Source organism: Podarcis raffonei, chromosome 10 (assembly GCF_027172205.1).
Source record: "Podarcis raffonei isolate rPodRaf1 chromosome 10, rPodRaf1.pri, whole genome shotgun sequence".
Lineage (NCBI taxonomy): Eukaryota > Metazoa > Chordata > Lepidosauria > Squamata > Lacertidae > Podarcis > Podarcis raffonei.
Genome location: NC_070611.1, coordinates 39397107 through 39419794, shown reverse-complemented (window position 1 = coordinate 39419794; position 22688 = coordinate 39397107). Strand labels below are relative to the sequence as shown.

General features: G+C 42.1%; 1 protein-coding gene across 2 annotated transcripts in view; it reads left to right on the top strand.

Moving 5' to 3' along the window:
- The first annotated feature begins 14928 nt into the window (after positions 1 to 14928).
- KITLG (KIT ligand) overlaps positions 14929 to 22688 on the top strand; it is a 104914-nt gene continuing 97154 nt past the window's right edge. Inside the window, exon 1 of one of the 2 annotated variants that reach the window (XM_053405128.1) lies at positions 14929 to 15100. Coding sequence is in view for 1 of the 2 variants with exons in the window: in XM_053405124.1 (XP_053261099.1) it covers positions 18700 to 18711 (12 nt within the window). In the remaining variant the exon portion in view is untranslated. Of the gene's footprint in view, positions 15101 to 18684; positions 18712 to 22688 lie in introns of those variants that run through there. The other variant, XM_053405124.1, reaches the window with a different exon arrangement.

Here is a 22688-nt window from a genome sequence, read left to right as displayed (position 1 = left end):
AGTGGTTTGTTCACCGTCCTATGTATGAAGATTACATCTTACACCTGACAACCAAGAATTATCTTCCACTGAATGCCAATGGCAACGAATGTTTTAGGTTTTTTAAAATGCCAGACTGATACCATCAAAAGTCAAACTGCATGATAGCATCTGCCAGGAAGCTCTTGGTTGGATCCTTACAGCACAATCCTATTTACTGTGAAATATGATCCATTGAGTTCAATGGAACTTACCACCCGGTAAGCATGTATAGGATTTTAGCTTTAGAAAAGCTATCCCTACCTTGATGTAATTCAACAGAAATAATCCTACACTTTTTGCAGTTCTATTATTTCAGTTTTGTAAATTGCCTTTCACAGATTTAGGAGATTCCAAGTCTGTTTCATGTTGTTGTTGTTTAGTTGTGTCCAACTCTTCGTGACCCCATGGACCAGAGCACGCCAGGCACTCCTGTCTTCCACTGCCTCCCGCAGATTGGTCAAACTCATGCTGGTAGCCTCAAGAACACTATCCAACCATCTTGTCCTCTGTCATCCCCTTCTCCTTGTGCCCTCAATCTTTCCCAACATCAGGGTCTTTTCCAGGGAGTCTTCTCTTCTCATGAGGTGGCCAAAGTATTGGAGCCTCAGCTTCAGGATCTGTCCTTCCAGTGACCGCATATTCTTTCATGTGATGTGCATATATATAAGGGTACTGAAGAGAACAAATTTAAATACATTCAAGAACATGCAAGTGTTTATTTTCAGCACTAGTCTTTTCCACCCCTTCCTCTGAATATCACATCACAATCTGGTCTTGAGTTCTGGACGGCTTTGCATGTTGATAAAGTCGGAAGTTCTGTTGGGTGCTTGCATTTCTCTATATTGATGGCTAGTCTGTTATTTCAACATATGAAAATCTTGAAAGGTTACTTTTCTCCTCAAACCATTAAGATATAATTTTGACCAGCCTGTAAACTAAAATTTTGGCTTTAGCTAGCAAACTAAATGACGGTTATTTGATTTATTGCTACTGCCATAAAAGAATTGCCAGAGGCAGACCTTGAGAGCGCAGCAGGGAAAATTCCATGAGGTGAAATTTGTCCTGCCATCACAGTGCCATGAAGACAAGGGATGCACATGGTGAAATCCTGCTTTCTTTGCAACTCTTAAAGGTCTAGTAACACCTTCATGGTCTAGACCTGGCAACCTTCAGGCACCTCTATTTCCTGATTGATATTTTGGTTCCGATCCAGACCAAGTAAGCTGTGATTAAATCCCATTGAAAGACACTTCCAACTTGTTCCATTAGTTCCTTAACTTGTTGGTTCAAATAGCATTTAGTAATTAATATTTTAGCTGCACTGGGTTGGCTTCAGATGAATATATTTCATATGAAGAAAGTGAGAAACATCTTGACTGTTTAGATATAAGGATTCTCCGAATCACACTTTCAGCAGCACAGAATCACAAACATGGCATGTGTTCTCAATTTTTCAACCACAACAGCCTTTACTAGAGTGGAAATAAAAAAAGGGAACAGGTTCCACCATAGTCCTTTGTCTGGTGGGTGTTAACTTCCCCTTCACTGTTTATCTGGAGACATGGAGACCTGAAGCCTCTGTTTATCATTTCATTGTTTCCTTCCTTTTAAGAGGAAGGAACTGAGGTAATTCCTTGCACTGACACATCAAGTATTCACTGAACCAGTGATCTTCCAAACACAAATCAAAGCTACTCTTACAATCTACTCCCCTAAATGGGAAAGAAACTATTAACGCATATAGATATGGAGGGATTAAAACAAACTGATAGCACAAGGATATAAAAAGGTCATGTGTAGAATTATGGAAATATCAAAAGTTTGGCATAACTATGTGACATTTTGGCTGGTCTTAATAAAGTTTTTGGAGGGCTTCCCCAACCCATGGACCAACACTACTACATTTATTTTTTATTTGCTATTGTGTAAATTTGATTTTTTTTTAAGTGCAGGTAAGCATTTTGGTCCATTATAGAAAATTCAAAGGTAAGATGTGGAATAGCTATTGTGTCTTCCCATCCATCTCAGTAGCTTTGGCTCTCAAAATGAAATCTGTTTTGCATCCAAGATGATCTTAAGGCTATGCTGAACTGGAGCTCTGCAGGCTTTTCCTTCTTGTCCAGCTTTTATTTATTTTCCTTAACATCCAAGCTGAAGTAAAGTTATATAGAACTTAAATGCTCATATACTACTTACATTCTATCTGGTCCTGATTAAAGTATTGCTCTGCTATTCCAATGGGATGCAAAAATATCTTCCATTTTTAAAATCCTTACTAGGGCAGTGCCTTTATTAGGCTACCCAAAACTACCACAAAATAGTATGCAAGCTTCTGAGTTCTCTGGAAGGTGTGGGTGGGGAGGAAAGGGTTAACTTATGATGAAAACATAGCATAGTCACACCCATACTATACATTTAAAGCCTGTGGCTTCTCCCAAAGAATCCTGGGAAGTATAGATTGTTAAGGATGCTGGGAATTGTAGTGCTTTGGGAGTAAACTACAGTTCTCAATATTATTTGGGGTAAGCTTTAAATGTATAGTGTGGATGTGCTATGAATCTGGTAAAACACAACCAACAGTTTTGTAGTACCTTAAAGACCAACAATTTTATCACGGCATAAGTTTACATGTACTATAGGCCAGTTCAACAGATGCATAAAATATCATCATAATTTGTGGGTGAACTCAAAGTGGAAGTGGGAAGAAGAATTATGTTTGTTTGTTTTTTGTTTTGTTTTTTGTTTGCTGGAACAGGTTAACACAAGTACCCCTCTGGAAATTGCATTGCAGTCTCCCGATGGAACATAGGAAGAGGTAGCAAATATTCACATGAGGCTCCACTAGGGGCTGTGTAGGTTTCGGGTTCCACCTAGGAAGCCTACTGGGAAGAATGAACATATTATTGCATGCCACCCCAATCTCAGAATGGTGTGAGATCTCAGGTGTTCCGGGTGGCTACCCAGGGTTTGTGTTTCCTTTGGAATCAGGGACAGCAGTGTCTGTGGTGTCTTTAGGACATATGGTTTATTTATGCATATATACAACTTGAGCCTCTGATGGAGGGGTTCACAACATCAGCAACTCAAAAGGGTCTTGCTTCTCCCATAGCCACAGCCTTGGATTCAAGCAGAGACCAACCCTTTCTCCCACAGAGCCCCTTTCTTTGGTCTCCTTACACCTCACGAGGAAGCTAGCCTGACTTGATTATCTTTTAACACTTACTGGATCCAAGGATTAGAGAGGTCTGGCATCCAACAATATACAGTAACTGTTGACCTACCATGCATCCAAAAGTGATGCATTGCAGATTATCAGTCTGAAAACATGCTTGGAGGACTTTGGAGGACTGAGGGTTCTGAAAAGAACAACAAGTTGGATAAGAACTTGCCAGATGACACCTCTTCTCCCCCCCCCCAAAAAAATTAGAAATCAAGACCCTATGTATTCCCACGCTTAAATACGGGATCACTTCCAGCTAAAGCCTTTTGTTTCCTCCAGTGGATGAGACTTTATGTTAATCGGATAAGAAACAGATCCACATTCTTGGGTTGGGGAGGTGGGTGGGACAATGTTTGTATTCCCTTAAGAGTGGCCCACAGTTTCCGAACTTAATTTTGTATTTCATTTGTGTGATTGTGTGTATGTGCACACACATATATGTGCCAACGCACATAAGCCAGGAAAAAAACGTTAATGGTTCCCAGAAACACTGTAAAAGACATCCCACATGACAACATTGTTGAATTCAGTGCTTGTTATTTCCTACAAAACTCAAGCGTGTTCTTGATGTTTAGCAGTAGAACATTAGAACAAGTGACTCTAATTGGGCAGGGGAAGAGTTGCAAAATGCAGAGGCATAAGAGGAGTCCAGCTGGATCAGACCAAAGACCAATCTTGTCCAATATGCTGTTCTCACAGTGGCCAGCCAGATGCCTATGAGAAGCCTGCAAGCAGGACTTGAGTACCCCAGCACTCTTCCGAGTTGTGTTTCCCAGAAACTAGTATACAGAGGCAATGAGATGGACCTTAACAGAACTAGAATATGGTGGTAGCAACATGTTGAAAGAAGTCAGGGACAAGAGGCTATCCACTGGTTGAGAAATAATGGCTTGGAAGCAGGGGGTGACAAACAAAGGTGAGGAAACCCAATTCCTTTTGTATTTTCACAAGATCCACAACCTGGATCTCCCATGGTTTTTGCTTAACTAATTAGCAGCATTTGTATTTGTCCCCACCACTCCAATTAATACCAGCTTGAGGAAGGGGCAGGCAGTTTAGGACATGAAGAGTAGGGTCAAACAGCTTCTGCCGATGTGTCAAAGCAAGTTCCTCCGAGCTTGTAAATATTCCAACAGAAAGCACCACCTTGTTGGTTCCTATTCAGACCCATGCGAATATTGCCACTACCATGCATGCAGAGGGGAAACAATTAAAAGAAATAAACATGCTTAACACCCTGGCGTGATACCTGAGGTGTGACATTTCTTGTTTTTTCTTTGTTGTCCGATTTTCTTTGAGATTACTATTGATGAGCCAAGCAAAATGAGAGAACAGTATCTTGGTCAAAATTACACCCACACAAGAATTCACTGGCAGACACAATTCTGAATGTAAACAACACTGTATAAAAGTGAATGGAAGTAAGAGCTCTGAATATTAATGGAGCCCAAAAATATCTCAAACAATGCTTGCTTGTTTCAGTGGTAGTCTAACACCTTTCAGAGCTAAAGCCCTCTCAAGGCTGCTCACAATCAGAATCAGAACCAATTAAACATGTAAAACTTGTAAGATTTTAAACTAAGCCAAGCACAGCATATAAACCGCACACGAGTTCAGCCAAGCTGTACGAATAAAACAGATTAAATAATGATTTAAAACAGAGAAATGGCAACAATCTGAATTGCAATACAGAATCCAACAGCTAATTGAATGAAAAGCAATTTTTTATTTTTTTTTAAAGGCAAATTTAAAGGCAGAGGGGAAAGGAGTGAAGCACACCTCCTTTAGCTAGGGAATCACCACACAAAAGGCTCCTTTTTTTTTTTAACCTTGTTGATGTGTGAGCTGGGCCTCTGTGGCAGTTCATATGGGTACAAGTGTTCCTTCATACAGGTAAAGGTAAAGGACCCAGAGAAGGTAAAAACAAAAAAGGTAAAGGACCCCTGGACAGTTAGGTCCAGTCAAAGGTGACTATGGGGTTGCGGCGCTCATCTCGCTTCAGGCCGAGGGAGCCGGTGTTTGTCCACAGACAGCTTTCTGAGTCATGTGGCCAGCATGACTAAACCGCTTCTGGTGCACCTGAACACCGTTATGGAAACCAGAGCACATTTAAACACAGTTTACTTTCCCGCTGCAGTGGTACCTATTTATCTACTTCCACTGGTGTGCTTTCGAACCGCTAGGTTGGCAGAAGCTGAGATAGAGCAATGGGAGCTCACCCCATTGTGCGGATTCAAACCACTGACCTTCTGATCAGCAAGCCCAAGAGGCTTGATGGTTTAGACTACAGCGCCACCTGCTCCCCTGTTCCTTCATATAACGTGGCCTGAAACCATTTTGGTTTTTGAAGGTTTCAAACCAACATTTTAAATTGGGCCCAGTAGCAGCGAGGCAGCCAATGAAGCTGATATAATATTGGCTTAATGCTCCCAACAAGCATTCAGCAATCAGCTGGGTGTTAGCTTTTGGAAAGCACTAAAGAGGGCAGCTTGCATGCACCCCGCCAATCAGCTGATCTCCAGGGCCTGCAAAACCCCTTTCATCCAAGTCCTGCCTGTGTTACAGTTGGACATCACATGACCAAAACAGCCTTGTGGGCCCAATTTGTCCTGTGAGGCAGAGATTCCCCACCCCTGCTCAAAGGGTTTAGCAGTAATAATAATAATAATAATAATAATAATAATAATAATAATAATAATAATTTATACCCCACCCATCAGTAGCGTAAGTGATGTGGTGTGGGCCTTGGCAGGTGCCCAATGACAGCAACTCCTGACACCAGACTTGGCCTCGGAAAAGTGGCCATTCCTGGGAGCAACATAGCTCCCCTATTTGCTACAGGCTTCCCACTTGTGCTTAAAGCAGGATCAGTTGCCCCTCACACATAATCTTCTTTAAGGGTTGCAAAATGTGTCCCTCCCTTTCTTTCTTCAGCACCCATAGATTTTCTTTCTTGAAAGAAGGATGGACATTCCAGTTGGAAAGAGCCATTACCTCACTTTGCTGTCCTTATCTTAGATATGTGCTTGGTCAGCAAAGGTCAAGCACTCCATTCTGGAGACCTTCCAGCTGCACACTTGGAAACCTTCCACTTTGAAGTAGCTGCATCTTCTGCTCAGTTTTATATACCTGAGGATTGTAGCATTTCAGGTTTCTTGGAGTTCATATAATTTCAAACACATAGAACGACACATGCTTTGCCTTTTCCCGCAGTGAATTTTACCTTCACTGTCTTTCCATTAATGGTTTTCGATACTAATCAAGGGCAGCTTTTGTGCAAGAAGACGAGGTAATTTGTTTCCTTAACTGAGCTAGGATGGCTAAGTAAGGAGTTTACGAGCACAAAGAAATGGCATTTGTGTAAAATGATTAACTGATTACACTTCCTAGTTAAGAAGTAAATGCTGCATTACTTTGAAGAACACTTCTTTTGATCTTCTGAGCCGACAATCATCTCTTCAATCTCTTAATCAATGTCATGACTAAAGAGTTATTTTCTAATTTCAAAATCTTGTTATGTAAAGTAGGTGCAGTCTGCCCACTTGACATTCAGTATGGAACAACTGACATTTAATTGGAAGGAAGATCTTTTCATTTCCTGGATGGGAGTAAAGTGGACTAAGAATGTGGCATTTATTGATGGTCTTTAGGGTTGTTTTTTTTATGAGAGAAGCACTCAGCTTTGTAGAATTTTGGACTGAAAAGTAAGCACTCAATAATATTAAATATGCTTACACTGTACAATTAAACCTGTCCACTCAGAATAATATATGTGCTTGTAAAAAAAAAAAAGAGGGAACAAGCCTTGGTGCTATACCAAATCTACAAAAGAGTGTTACACTTCTATATACTATATTTCCTTTTGATTATTATATAGGCTATCACAAAAAAACTATATTGTTAAGCCTGTATTTATGAAGAATGAGAAGTGATCTAGCTTAGTAGAATAGCATCTGTTTTGGGTGCAGAAGGTTCCAAATACAATCCCTGGCATCTCCATGAAGGCCTAAGAAAGACCCCTGCACTATAACTTTGGAGAGCTCCTTCCAGTCCATGTACTGTAGACCATACTAAACTGGATGGACCTATGGTCTGCCTCAGGATAAGGCAGCTTTCTATCTTCCTATGCAAGGTTGTCAGTGAAAAAAACATCAGTTTTGTTCACAGGTATACATTTGAGAAAAGACAGCAGGAAAAGAAAATCCCACCCTTCTGGAAATTTGACACCAGTGGCAAATTATATAGGGCCAGTTTATATAATTGTTTCAGCCTGTTGTGTTGGCTGAGAGTCACATGGCTAAATCCATAGCTGTGAAGCAAAAGGTCAGCATTGGGTGAGTGATGTTGGACTCCAATGCACACCTGTGTGTGAGTAAACCACTGCACACAGCAGGATTTGCTTTAGAATAAACGTGCCTAGGCTTGCATGGTGTAAGAACAATGCAGCTGCCGCTGGCTGGAACGGTTATGTGAACTGGACCTCAGTTTCAACAGTCTACTGAGTCAACTTTTTATGATTTCACAGCTACGGTTCCTTCTGAGTTGCAAAGGAATTCACGTAACACTGTTGACATTTATATATTTGTATGCAATACTTTTTATGATTTTCTTCATCTCTCCTGTGTAGTCTTAAATAAATTTCATTTAAAATATCTGCAGGTACATATAAATCTGCCAGTCAGCCACTGATGCTGCTTTATGATATGTTTCTGCCCATGTCAAGTCAGCATTTGTTTGCATCACTCACTTATCTTGACCTTGGAATGTAACACACTACTCTTGAAATTGTTTCCTCCTTTGAAAGAGGCAGTGGAAGATGAAATATGTCAATGGCAAACAAGCAGCAATATAATATGCTAGAGCTGGCAAGACAGGAATGGGTAACATGCTACTGATAAAAAGCACCGGAAAACATGATTTATTTGGGGGGTGGCAGTGGGGGACAATTTATCTAGCAGCTTTTGATAAATGCTATGCTTATACCCTTAAATCATCCATTCTCTTGGATGCTCATTCGACACACCACCCACCCAAATCCAACTGTTTTAAAGTTTTGTTCTCTCTTTTCGCTTTATGTTAAGAAGAGCCTGCTGGGTCAGGTGAATGGTCTGTGTAGTCTGTTATCCTGTCCTCAAGAGTTGCTAACCAGATGCCTATGGGAAGCCTGCAAGCCATATCTGTGCACAAGAGCACTCTTCCCCTCCTGTGGTTTCCGGCAACAGCAGTGGAGGTGGAACAAAGCTACCAGGGTGAGTAGCTGCTGATAGCCTCACCCTCGATTAATTTGTCTAATCCTCTATTGAAGCCATCCATATTCCACTTAAGGGACACGGGTGGCACTGTGGGTTAAACCACAGAGCCTAGAACTTGCCAATCAGAAGGTTGGTGGTTCGAATCCCCGCTACGGGGTAAGCTCCCGTTGCTCGTTCCCTGCTCCTGCCAACCTAGCAGTTCGAAAGCATGTGAAAGTGCAAGTAGATAAATAGGTACCACTCCGGCAGGAAGGTGATTGGTGTTTCCGTGTGTCAGGGCTACCCTAGGTCCCAGCTCACAAAGGACCAACGCTGCTTCGTTGTTAAGTATAAAAGTCTTTATTGAAGTTCAGTTTCACTTCCAGAGCCGCAGCGCGCAGCCCCACGTCTAAAGTGTCAGACCACTGATGCTCCGTCTGAGTCTCCTCCCCCCTGACACCAATTTAAGATCCTAGCCTTGCTCCACCTTCTCCGCTGCTCCTTCCTCCTCTGGGTCCGCCTGCCCGCCGGGGTTCCGCCCTTTCTAGCCTCTTCTCCCGCTGATTCCCCTGAGCCTTCTCCCTCCCTCCGGCGGGCTTTAGGAGCTGGTTCCCCATCCGGGTCCCCTGCTGTTCCGCGCGCCTGCACATTTGAACTTGGCGCGCGCGCCCAGCCAGCAGCTTTCCTCCTGACCGTTTCACTGCTGCTGCCACTGCTTCCCCCTTCGGGGGGGCTAGCTGCAACTGACCTCCCTTCCGTTCCCCCACTCTCCGATGCAGGCGTGGTCAGCCCTGACTCCCTCTCTGGAGGAGACGCTGGCCCTGACACATGTGACTCCTCCCCCCCACTATGCTCTGGTGGGGAAACTGGTCCCGATCCTCCACTGCTGCTTTGGGGTTCCCCTCTGGCTCCTTGTTTCTGGTGCGTCCCCCCTGGGACCCCCCTTGCCCTGACCATCGGCGCCCCCTTCTGGGAATCTTCTGATTCGCTGGAGAAGCTCATGGAATCTCTCGGGCCACTGTCATACTCCCCTACGCTGCCCTCAGATTCTTCCCCTTCGCTCTCCCAATCCTCTCTCCCCAGTGCTCCTGCTCCTGATTCCCTGACACCGTGCGTTGCTCTGGTTCGCCAGAAGCGGCTTAGTCATGCTGGCCACATGACCCGGAAGCTGTACGCCAGCTCCCTCGGCCAATAAAGCGAGATGAGGGCCGCAACCCCAGAGTCGGCCACGACTGGACCTAATGGTCAGGGGCCCCTTTACCCTTTTTATATTCCACTTGCCACTTCCCAATTGGTCCTGATACATATTCTCAGTTGAAAACAGGGCAAGGAAATCTGCATACTGTTAGGGAAAGGTTACATTTTCCTGTGATTTAAAAATAAATACAACACTTTTCTTCCTGGAGGAGCAATTTTCTTTGGGACTACAGAACAAAGGGGAATAGTTACACCCTTCCGCCATGTACCATGATATGAATCCAGCTGCCAACCTGGGGCTTTCCAGATGTTTTGGACTACAAGTCTCATGAGTCCAAATGTAGTCCAAAACATCTCGAAGGCAGTTGGTTGGCAAAGACTGCTTTAAAACAAACAAAAAAACCCCCCACATTAAATTTGATCACAGATTTAACATCGTGTTTAATCTGGCCCTTATTCTGCTCCTTTTTCAACAGCCCAAAGGTCTTTCCTATTCACATATTCCTCCTGTTGCTCTCATTGTTTTTGAAATATGCCCTCTGGCTCTAGAATGCACCATTAGGCCTGCCCATTTTATCCTTTGGCCACAGCAGATGCAATCCTTGTGTCACAATCTTTGGCTTCTAAATAAATTCAACAGCCTCACTGATGAAGACTCCATTAATAATACTAAGCTAAAAGTTTCCTGCTATTCGTGCATCTTGGTGTTCTGCTTCTGCGAGACATCTAGAAGGTTATACAGTACTTCTGGTCTCCAAAGGTCCCTGGAGATAATGCTACAGTTCCTCTTTTGAGGCACATACAGTATTGTAGTACCAGTACCTGAAAAGTTTGGTTACTTGCTTCAGCTTTTCAAACAGCTTGTCCAATAAATATGAAGCTTATGACCAGCATTGTTTTTCTTTTTAAAGAAGCTTGGACGGTGTGAGCCAAGTCTGACATGAATTTCCCAACTAACGTTACTATTGAAAGTGCTTTGGTCAACTTACATTCAAACCATAAACATACGTAAAACAAAAATGAAAACTGCTTATCTTTTGGAGGGAACATATTTGAGATAGATGGAATTCTGACAGCGTCTATCAGTACATCTTTTCAGTCAGCTTTTCCCCTAAATATGTAATTTCCTGCATTCTACATTTGCATTTCTGATTATTCAGCGATAGACCTGCTGCGCTGGTCATTCCAGAGCTGTTTGTAGCCTTTGGTCATGTTCCTCCAATATTTTTACCCAAATAAAAACTGCACCAATATAAACCTTAATGTCTTCAAAAATCTGCTGCTCTTTCCAGTGAAAGATACTTATTAACAGTGCCTTTTTTCTAAAAAATATGTTTAGGGGTAGTCTCATTTTGACTCAAGAAAATCACCATTTTATGGTTCAAATCGGGGGAAATAAATACAGTAAATGGACAAAAGTACAAAGTACAAAACATTTAGGGGTATGCATACCCCTGTGTACCCCCAGAAAGAAAGCACTGTTTTTTAAAACAGTGAGAAGAACGGTAAGAATTACTCAAATGTGAATAAGGTAGAGAAGATCAAATGCATGGCACTGGTGGTGTCACCAGAAACAAAATAGCAGCAGAGTCCTCAAGTAAGGAGGTGAGACATTCTAGTGATATGGTTCATCCTCCACTAATGCTACAGCAAACATTGAAACCACACACTCCTAAAAAAGAAACGAGAGTAGCTTAAAGGACCACCCACATCCCTGAAAATCACACTTTGGTTCTAGCTTCAAACAAGCTCCCCAAATAGTTGATGATTTTCACAATAGTATTAAAGATGGATGAATAACTTGGAAAACACAGGTTACAAAATGATGATGGCTCTGTGTGGATTCTCCTCTTCCAAATAAAATGCTGATGACTGAGGCATGGTGATTACACACTTAACCTCCACCCTATTGTTGGAATCAACTTCTGAATGCTGATGTTAATCAGAAAGACAATCTGCAGATGTAATGTCTCCCAATGAGAGTATTAAAAGTTCACACAAGTGCTCATCTACTGGAATTTGCAGCAATCAAGTAGATAGATCTGGTGCCAAGAAGTATTTATCAGTGGCCATCATTGCCAACAATGTGGGCTAGGGAAAATGTTACAATTTCAATATGTTTGTTCCATTGGAACTAAATACAGTACTTTATGGGGAGGGAGATGTGGACAATATTTTTCATCCCAAAGGCTGCATTTCTAGCTCTGGGGAACCCTCTGGGGTCCACGTACCAGTACTGAGACAGTCTAGGGACAAAAGTGGGTGAAGCAATGAATGTAAATTCTACTTTGTACATTAGTCCAGTTTCTGTGCACGTCCATAATATTCCCCTCTACCCTTCACCCAGGCCAGCAGAAGGATTTATCAGAGTTCAAGGACACAATCCAGCTAGAATAAACATTCAAGGAGAGACTGAAGCAAGGGAAGTGAGGGGTGTGCCTCCTGAGGACTAGGCATGAAGACGTGGAGGTCACAGCCCTTGGCCCTGAAGTTACCCATCCCTGTTTAAGAGCTCTTGTTTTATCAGGTCACTTCTTTCCTGGAATCAACAGTCGTAGCCTTGTTGCATCCCAGTTGAAATCTGCTAAACTAGTAAACCAGAAACTTCAGATTAGACAGGCCATATTACAGTGTGCCACAAAATAGCTTAGCATTCTCCTAGCTCTGCTGGGTAGTATCAAGTCAGCCAGAACCTGTTTTGTATTGTCCTTTCGAAGCTGACACATTTTGCTTTCCCAGTCGCCCTTCCTCTCTGTTTGCATGGAAGCCGGTCAGCAGGAGGCCCCAGGCAGCTGCCTCGGCTGCTCCTTTCTCCGCCTCTCTTGGATGTGAAGGCATGCGGTTTGACTTCCAACTCAATTAATTAGCGAGTGGGCCATGATGGAGAGCTATGGAAGCATTGCATTAAGATGGCTTTGGCACACACATTGGCTGAGGGGGTTTCTATTCTTTTGTTTCCTGCTAATTGAAAAGGCTTGGAAGAGAGCTATATTCATCGTGGCCTCCTGCATTTCTTCACCGATTTTCATTTGCTCACCTCTTTCCTCCATATTGTCCCATTCTGAAATTAGCCTTTGGATATACTAAGCCTTGAGGCCTGGCACAAACTATTCCAAAATTAGCACTTTTCTAAATTAGATCCTAGCAGCCACTTTGGAAATAGTACATCTTGGAATTGGCAGTCCAAGCACTCCTTGGAACCAGTACACTTAGAACTACTGACTATACAGTAGCTAATTGGCCTCCTAAATCCCCAGCATAAATGCTCTGATCATACAAATGTGCTAACTAATTCCAATGAAGCTCATCAGTTCTCAGTGCATCTGTAAATCAAATTGCCTGCTTGGATTTACTGTAAAGAGATTGATTTTACTGAATCCACAAAAGATGTGTTGCCTTTTTATATGACACTCACAAACTTTCCTTCTCTCTGTTTGCATAAATTAGGGCTCAAAGTTTGACTTGATTATTCAATATGATTAAAAGACTATGTTGCTTATCTGAAATGTATGCTGGTTAACTGGACAAATGATTAGCCTTGTGGAACAGATTCTTGTCATACCACCAAAAAGGAAGAAAAAGAAACCTTGCTTGAGCCCTTAAATGTATCTCAGCCATAACAGGAACCACACCATAAGGTGTTTCCATCGACAGACATTTTCAACAAGCTGTGATTTTTTTTTATTCAATCCAAATTGGCATGCTAGTCTGGTTAAAATAATGTCTTAAGAATACTAGCTGATGGGAAGAATGGTCTCCATAGTCATACCTGCGTTATCTATCTCAAGGCATTTCCACACTCTCTAAAATAAAATTGAATTCCATGGCTCTCTTCTTGCACTAGCTAAACTCTACAATTAACAGTGAGTTGCACATAAAATGAACTCTCTCTCTCTCTCTCTCTCTCTCTCTCTCTCTGTGTGTGTGTGTGTGTGCAAAACCAGGCAGTGATGGGGAAAGCTGACTAATTTTAAAAGCGGCAACTTTGGGCAGCAAAATTTCACTGCAAATTCTTCCTCTGCAACCCATCTTGAATTCTAGCCAGAGATGCAAAGAATCTTCCTTTGCAGCCACAGCTTGAACCATGCCTGTAAAGGAAGATGGATTCTTGGCAGCCCCAGCTTGAGGTCATGGTGGGCTGCAAAACAAAAAACCTTCTTTTTTGTGCAAGCCACGGTTGCAAAGGAATGAAGTTCTATCAGCTGAGTCCATGGTGACATCAGATGATTGGCAAGTGGGTACCCCTGCCCACCTGCCAAGGCAGCCCATGGCGGAGGAGGGGGAGAAGAAGTCTAGGAGCTGTCCCACTGGCTGTATCCATCTCTTCACCCTGACATAAGCCAACCCAAACCATTGTGCCTTTTTGCTCAGAGGAAAGGACCAGGGCTGTTTGAGGGTTAGTGAAGAACAGCAGTATTGGGAGCAAAGTTAACCCTTGCCAGGAGAATCAGCAAAGGAAAGAGGAGAGTGATGTGAGCTCTAGTCATTGATATTTGTGTTTCTGCTGGGGATGGGCACCTCCCTTTTCTGGAGGCTAATACAGGAAACAAGAGGCTGGGTTTTGTGTTGCATTTATGAAGGAGGGGATGTACGAATCTGTGCTGCTCTGGGCAAAAGGTGAGAACTGAACCCCCAAGCAGGGGGGAGAGGCCAATAAGGAAGGTAATACATTCAAGATTAGAGTAGTGTTCACTATCACTTTCATACTTTCTTTTATGCCACATTCAGCTGGAGGCATCTTGAGCACTTCAGGAAGAGGGAATACACAGGTACAGGAGGTCATTTTATGACGTCTGCAGGTGGCATACTAAAACATTATACGCACAGTATGTCATACAGCATTCCTTCTTAAATATCACAAAGAAAATCAGCTAGCTCCACCTTAAAGCAGTGCTTATATCTATCACACCCTCTTGCTTGTTGAAGTTACACTCTCTCATGCTCATTTTCCCCTTCTTCATTTTGATCTGTTGCACAGCTCAGTTTCAGTCCATTTCACTATTGACCTCAAAACTTATTAAAGTGTCTCTACACACATATATCTTTTCATTCATTTTTCTTCATAACCTGGAAAGGGGGGGAAATAGACACCCTCAGCCAGCACCTGTAACCCAGATGTTCTCAAGGGATTCCTCCATTAAATTGGACATTTGAGAGTAATTTTTAGCTTAACGAGGCACAAAGTTCACAGAAAGTTTGCTTTGAGAATATTTAACTCTTCATTCAAGCCCAATTGTGGTGTTTGTGTGTGTGTTAATTCACAGAACTCAATTAAGCCTTAATTTAGAGTGGCTCTCTCTTGTCCTATGCAGAGGAGAGTCCCCTATTCGAAGGGTCCTCTGGTCCTGATAAAAAACCATAAGAAGAAAGGGCAGGTGGGCCTTGAAGCTGCCCACCAACAGCTAAAACCTGGAAAGCAGATTGAAAACAGGTATGTGGCTCACTATGTCAAAATTGTCTTATCTGATATGGTGTATTTCTATTTATATTGTAGTGACTGTTTTTAATTTGTGAAACTATATTATATACAGTATTTCAAATTTAACCCTGGTGGGTTTTAGGTGTCTGGGAAAGACATTTTTTATTTGTGCAGGCATTTGGTTCACTTGACTGTAGGAGATATTTTGTCATCCTCGTGCTACTGTAATCCATTGTTGTAGTAGTTTGATTTTTTCAGATTGCTTATTTGGTCATGTTATAAGGTTACCAGATTTTTTTTCAATGAATCCAGGGACACTTTTCAACTTTCTACTAAATAGATGGATTTTGTCAGCGGACTGATTTGTAAATCTGGGGACTGTCCCTGGGAAACGGGGACATCTGGTAACCTTATCATGTCACACACACACACACACACTGTAACCCACCCTGGGATTGATGTTACATACCTTCCAACATTTCTTTGGAGACAATTGGGACATCCTATTCAATAATAATAATAATAATAATAATAATAATAATAATAATAATAATAATAAAAATAAATAAATAAATAAAATCAAACAAATGTTATTATTTATACCCCATCTATCTGACTGGGTTGCTCCAGCTACTCTTGGCAGCTTACAACATATATAAAAACATAATAAAACACCAGTCATTAAAAACTTCCCTATACAGGGCTGCCTTTAGATGTCTTCTAAAGGCTGTATAGTTACTTATCTCCTTGCCTCAGGGGCCACATAACAATAGGTTGTAAATTACATACCTCAATAAACAGAACTACAATGAACACATGCAAATATGATATATAGCTATGTCTTTTATTGCTATGTGCAGGAGTGCCCACTCCCAATAAAGTCCCTCCTTTCTGTCTGTTGCTGTGGTAAAAGAGCAGAGAGCTTCTCTGTGGAGCTTGCACAGTCAGTCTTGAATCCAAAGAGCTCCTCCTCTTTTACCTCCAACCAGACTAATGCTGGCTTGGCAATCAAAAGAGGAGTGGAACATGAATTCATGTCTCCTCTGTCCTAGTCAGTAAACTAATCCAGAAGGAGGCAGCTAGACTGGTGACTAGGGGCAGCTGCCGACACCACATAACACTGGTCTTGAAAGACCTACATTGGCTTCCAGTACGTTTCTGAGCACAATTCAAAGTGCTGGTGTTGACCTTTAAAGCCCTATACGGCCTCGGCCCAGTATACCTGAAGGAGCGTCTTCACCCCCATCGTTCTGCCCGGATGCTGAGGTCCAGCGCCGAGGGCCTTCTGGCGGTTCCCTCACTGTGAGAAGCAAAGCTACAGGGAACCAGGCAGAGGGCCTTCTCGGTAGTGGCGCCCGCCTTGTGGAATGCCCTCCCACCAGATGTCAAAGAGATAAACAGCTACCTGACATTTAGAAGACACCTGAAGGCAGCCCTATTCAGGGAAATTTTTAATGTGTGACATTTTAATGTATTTTTAATCTTTGTTGGAAGCCACCCAGAGTGGCTGGGGAACAAATAAATAATAATAATAATAATAATAATAATAATAATAATAATAATAATTTGTAGTCTGCAGAGATCCATGGTAAAAGGGGATTCAAACCACTGTGTGTAGGACTTTCTGGTAACTTCCAGTGCTGACATGGACATGGAAACACACACAGTGGAAGAGAGTCTATTGTTGCCATGCCACTGGTTGCATGCTGTGCATGGGATGGGGTGGAAAGATGTTCGGAGGCCATGCCTCTGTTACTCTGAGTGGGGGGGAGGGCTCCTTCTTTGCCCCTTTTGTCCTCACTGCAGCTCATGCTTGTTGGCAGCCTATGGTGTTGCGAGGGACACCAGAGGCACGGCTGGAGTGTGCGTATTCCATTCTGTGGTTGGGCTTCTTCTCTGCAACACTTTCCCCATTCCCACTTCTGTGCAGTGAATGTATAAAGGGAGGTGCGTATCAGATCGCTATAAGTGTCCCCTTCCCACTTCAGGAGTATAGAGTTGGTCTGCCCAGGCAGGCTTTAAATTCATCTTCTTTTGAAATCAACAGGACTTGAAAGTTCTCATCTTTGGTTGCATCATAACTTAAAGTGTGTAGCATTGCATTCCAAAATAAATAAGTAGCTGAACTAATAGTTGTACTTAATTTAGAAAGGAGATGCCTTGCTTTATTTGTAGCCAGCAAGTGAGTTATATTGCAGGTTTGGCTGTACTTTGAGACAGTCTACCACTGAAAAGGAGTTTTTTTTTTTTAAGAAAAACATTATTTTTTTCATCTATTATTCACTTCCCCAGAGGCATCCTGAAGCAATTTGCAATATAATAACACATAGAAAACAGTTACATATATAAAGCAGTTAAAACAATTGCATATATAGTATTTTTTTTAAAAAAAGTAAATACATAATACATTTTAATAAAATAAAAATAAAAAACCCAAACAAATAGATGTTAATAAGAAGCTGAAGCACTTAAGGTTTTTTCCTGGAGAACTGGAAATACAGTTTGGGAAAAAATAATAAACGATTCTAAATAAATAAAGTTTGATGTGAAAACAGACTGGTGAAGGGCCTAACGTTTAAATTACTGATGTACTGAAAATTTATCTCACTTTCCCTGCCACCCTACACTCTCCATAAATTAATGAGAAAATTGGTCCAAAGGCCCATCTAGTTCATAATTGTGTTCTCACAGCTGTCAATCAGATGTCTATGGGAATTCTGCAAGCAGGACCTGAGTGCAACATCGCTCTCTTCACTTGTGATTCCCTGTCAGTGCTGTATTGTCCATGAGGTAGACTGAGGCAGCCGCCTCGGGCAGTGGATTCTCAGGGGTGGCTCCTCATTCATCCACAACCCTGTCACTGCCAGAGAAGTGGGGAGAAGTGGTGGCGGCTTCCAGTGAGGTCTTGAGAAGCCACTGCTACCACTGCGTCTCCTCGGCTTTTCATGAGTGCTGCCTGCCACCTGCCACTGAAGAATGAAGGAGAAACAGCTGCAGTGGCAGTTTGGGGGTTTTGGTGAGATCTCATGGGGCTCTCACATCTTCCCACATCTCCAGACATGGGAGGCCGTATGAGATCTCACCAGAAACCACTTATCCAGCTCCTCTCCTCTCTTCTCTAGTGGGAGGGGCAGATGCCAACCATGAAGGCACAGTAGAAGCAAAGAGAAACAGCAACAGTAGCAGCTTCTGGTGAGATCTTGTTGGAACCCAGAGGTCACGACACAACGCTTTGGTGGCTTTGTCAAGGCTTTGGTGGGAGGACACCTTCAAAATACGATGTGCAGCCCCTGTTCCCAGCAACTGGCATATAGAAGTCAATACTGGAGGGTAGTATACAGTCATAGTGTCTAAAAATAATAATTGACAACTTCATCTTCCCTTGGATTTGTCTAAACTCCTTTAAAAGCTAGCCAAGTGTCCATATTTCCCTTTTCTCCTAAATCATTTCAGCCTGCGCTTCCTTATGCAAGATTAATTGGAATTGGATGTTCATCTTGGAGTCATATTCCTGCGTGATTATAGCAACATTAAAACCTGCCGTCTTGGACTGATCTTGAATCAAGTATGTGACACTGCAATTGACTGTTCAAGTCAGGCTTTAATTAAGAATGAAAAATAAGGTCAGCGTGATGTTCTTGAGCATCTGCTTGCTCACACTGAGCAAGTCTCAGAAGTGGTTTTCAGGGCAGTAGCAATATTCTGTCTGACTAGAATAATGAGATGTTTTCTGCTCTGGAAATGCTGCGACTTTAACCATCCTAAGGTTAAATATACCCCAAATCATGGCCATTATCTTGGTTGAAGGATTCCACATGAAATTGTGCATCATGAAATTTCTGACAAAAATCAAGAGCGTAAGATCCTAAGAAGAACTTTGCTGAATTAGGCCAAGGCCCATCTAGTCCAGCATCCTATTCACAGAGGCCAACTGAATGCCCTGTTGACACCACCTCCAATACTTCCTTTTGTAGCCTTCCTATAGAGTTTATATCCAGAAATGACCATGTCCTAACAGTTCTCTCCACTCCACCAGGTTTCCATTATGCAATGTCTGACAGTGGATAACTGGAAAAAGTTGAAAGCAAATATCTCCTTTGCAAAATTCATTATCCCCACACATCCAATGACCAGAAGAAAAGCAGGTGGTTTTATTTAGCTTTTTAAAAAAATAAATAAATTCTGAGATATGACTGAAAATATATTAGTTGTTAAACAAAATCAATAACAACAACCAATAGGGGAAAAAAAACTTTTCTCTCGTGATATAGTTTTCATGTATACAAAACTTGCTACTTCATTATACTAAAATTTAGTATAATGAAGCAACTGTGAGAGACAAACCTGTTACTGAAAACAGATTATATTAAAATTTACATGTTCTGTTTTCAGTAACAGGTTTGTGTCTCAGTTGCTTCTGGTAGTACATAGGCAAATGAGCCCTGTGAATTTCCTGGAACGTCTTCTGGCTTCTCGGAATACCTGAGGATATTTGGAACACTGTGAATAATGATGAGTGACTTACTTAAAATGATGCCTGGCAAGATGCTTGAAACATCATACAGTGGTACCTCAGGTTAAGTACTTAATTCATTCCGTAGGTCCGTACTTAACCTGAAACTGTTCTTAACCTGAAGCACCACTTTAGCTAATGGGGCCTCCTGCTGCTGCCGCACCGCCGGAGCACAATTTCTGTTCTCATCCTGAAGCAAAGTTCTTAACCCGAGGTAATATTTCTGGGTTAGCGGAGTCTGTAACCTGAAGCGTATGTAACCTGAAGTGTATGTAACCCAAGGTACCACTGTATTAGCAAAATTTCCTTACACCAATGGGAAAATTTAGAACAATTTAAATTAATGGGAGTTTAGCTTCACCTTATTACAATTTTTGAAATTAATATTGAATTTTTCTAGAATTTACGTAGGTGAAGCAGAACTAGATCCTAATACGATGGTTATAGAAAAAGTATATTCTCCTTTATGTGGTATATTATGAACCACAAAAAAACCTTTAAACTATCAAAATGAGATGATTGGGGGCTACATAGAAAACAAGGCTTGCCTGTTCAGATATAAACTACCGGTAAACCCAAGCAAAGATACGATGTGCAAATAGGGGAGGAAAATATAACCATTTGTTAGGCTTTGAAAACCGTTTTTTTTTGCTGAAAAGCAATGGGTGGTTGGATGAAATACTTAAGGCTCTGCAAAATCTTTCATCATTGACTCAATCTTTAAATATTTTACAAGGACCAGAACAGGTTTGATAGGTCTCTTTTAACTTTCACAGCATTCTTTAACTGAGTTTCTGCTACATGATTACTTTTCTTTTAAGTTCTCTGTAAATAAGGGTGAAATTCTGCCTTATAGGCATAGCTTTGCCCCAGGGTAAAGCCATACAAAGTCCATGTAAGTATAACATCTCTGTCCTATTACAGTGGTGTCCACCTGGGCAATTGGTTAATCATGGTACAGTGATACCTTGGTTTACAAACAGTCTGGTTTGCATACGTTTTGGATTACAAACATGTTAAACCAGGAAGTATGTGTCCTGGTTTGCAACCTTTTTTTGGATTACAACCCATTTTTTGGGGATTACGAACAATTTTTTTTTTGAGGCCCCAATTTTTTTGGCGAAAGTGCGCCTTAGGTTACAACCTGTTTTGGTTTACAAACGGACCTCCGGAACGGATTATGGTTGTAAACCAAGGTACCACTGTACTAGGTTTTACAGTGACTGTTTTGAGCACACATGACTATTATCAGCCACACAAATATGAGGTACTCATATTCTTTGCTTTCACATAAGCAATTGAAAATTTCAGCTTTTCACAGAGCTATTTCTGGATGTACCGTATTTTTCACTCTATAGGACGCACCTGACCATAGGGCGCACCTTGTTTTAGAGGGGGAGAACAAGAAAAAAAAATTCTCCCCCTCTCTGCTCAGCGCCCCTTCAGCGAAGCGGCAGGAGAAACAGAGCCCCTTCCATTTCTCCTCCCGCTTGGCTGAAGCGGCGCTGCTCAGCTCTCCCTCTCTGCTGAAGCCAGGAGAGTCTTGCTCTCCCGGCTTCAGCAAAAGGAACCCGAAGCCTCCGGAGCGCAGTGGGACCTCCTGCTGTGCTCCGGAGGCTTCAGGCGGCTATCCCTGAAGCCTTCGGAGTGCAGCGGGAACTTATCAACATTTCCTTCCCTGTTAATTCCCCCATTTCATGTGATCTTGCACAGGACAGAAAACCCACCTCTGGAAATCTAGCAGAATTTAGCAGAAGCTTATTGTTTCCATAACAAAATCTGTTTGCAGCCCCTGAAACCTGGAATACCGTGGGAGTTTTACACTGTACGTTTCCCATGGTTTTCATGGATCTGTCTCACCACTCCTGAAATGGAAGTGTTGGATGGCATTTTGGCATACTTTGTGATGAATCATGGGGAAACAGAAGTGTGATTGCACAGAAAGGGTGAAGGGTGGTGACATTGTTTGAGGACATTTGCTGCTGTGTCACACCACACACACAGCTGTGAGTGAAATTGAGTATGACATGGTGGACTATCAATCAAAAAGCTACAATTCCAACAGGTACTGCAAGGTAAAAGGAAAAGTAGAAACTGGGGCAGAAATGCTACCATTACATCCAAAAATACGAATGCAATAAGCTCCATGTTTGTATGCATCCTTAGAGTGTGTCCCCAAATCTCTCCTTCAAAGTTGAGCCACCTGCCATCATGGAGGCCATCATTGAAAGCCTTGCCCCCTTCCCAAAGTGGTTCATGGAGGGTGAGGAAGTTCAAGATCCAGCCTGTCAACCAGATTCTGTGCCCCACACCTAATTTACATCAAGCAAAGGTAATACACCAGCTGTTCACCTTTCTAGAAATAGTGTGTGTGTGTCGTCTCTACTTGATATGTTTTGATGGCTTTTCAGCTTGGCTATTGTAATATGTAGTATATGGGGTTGACTCTGAGAACAATTGTCTCTGAAAATGGCCTCAGGTGACAGATGCTACAGGAGCAGGAAGCAGAAACAAGCTGCTGGAGAGCAGAGTTTTGTGTACCCAGTGCCCTCTAAGCTAACTGGCTGCCCTCAGGTACTATAGACGACAGCGCCCTGTCATCTAACAGACAAGTACTTATTTCTTACCCGATGCAAAAGATATAGTTTAAGAAGCAACAATGGAGCTGGAGCAAAGGTTTTGGTCTACAGTCTTAGGATGAGGAGAACATGGACTTCAGGAAACATGGTTCACTGGTTCCATCTGGAAATTGGGGACTAGGTGCTCCTTTGCATCTTATTTGCATGAAGAGGCACCATGATTAAAAGGAAGCAGGACCTTGCTGTTGGCTCTGTGCCCAACATCACACCCGCTCTCTGGGCTCTGTCCTGATCTCTGCACTTTTAATAAGAGTCTAAAGGTGGATGTATTTGTGGAGGCATTTTCCAGGGAAAAATATAGGAAAATTAATAAGCACAAAAAAAATTTTTTTCAGTTTGCAAACTCCAAGCTTGCCTAATATTGCATTTGCAATTGGTATACAATCATTGCTATTAATGAACTTAAGTAACAATTTTTTTTCTGCAGAAAAACGAAGCACTGGGATAT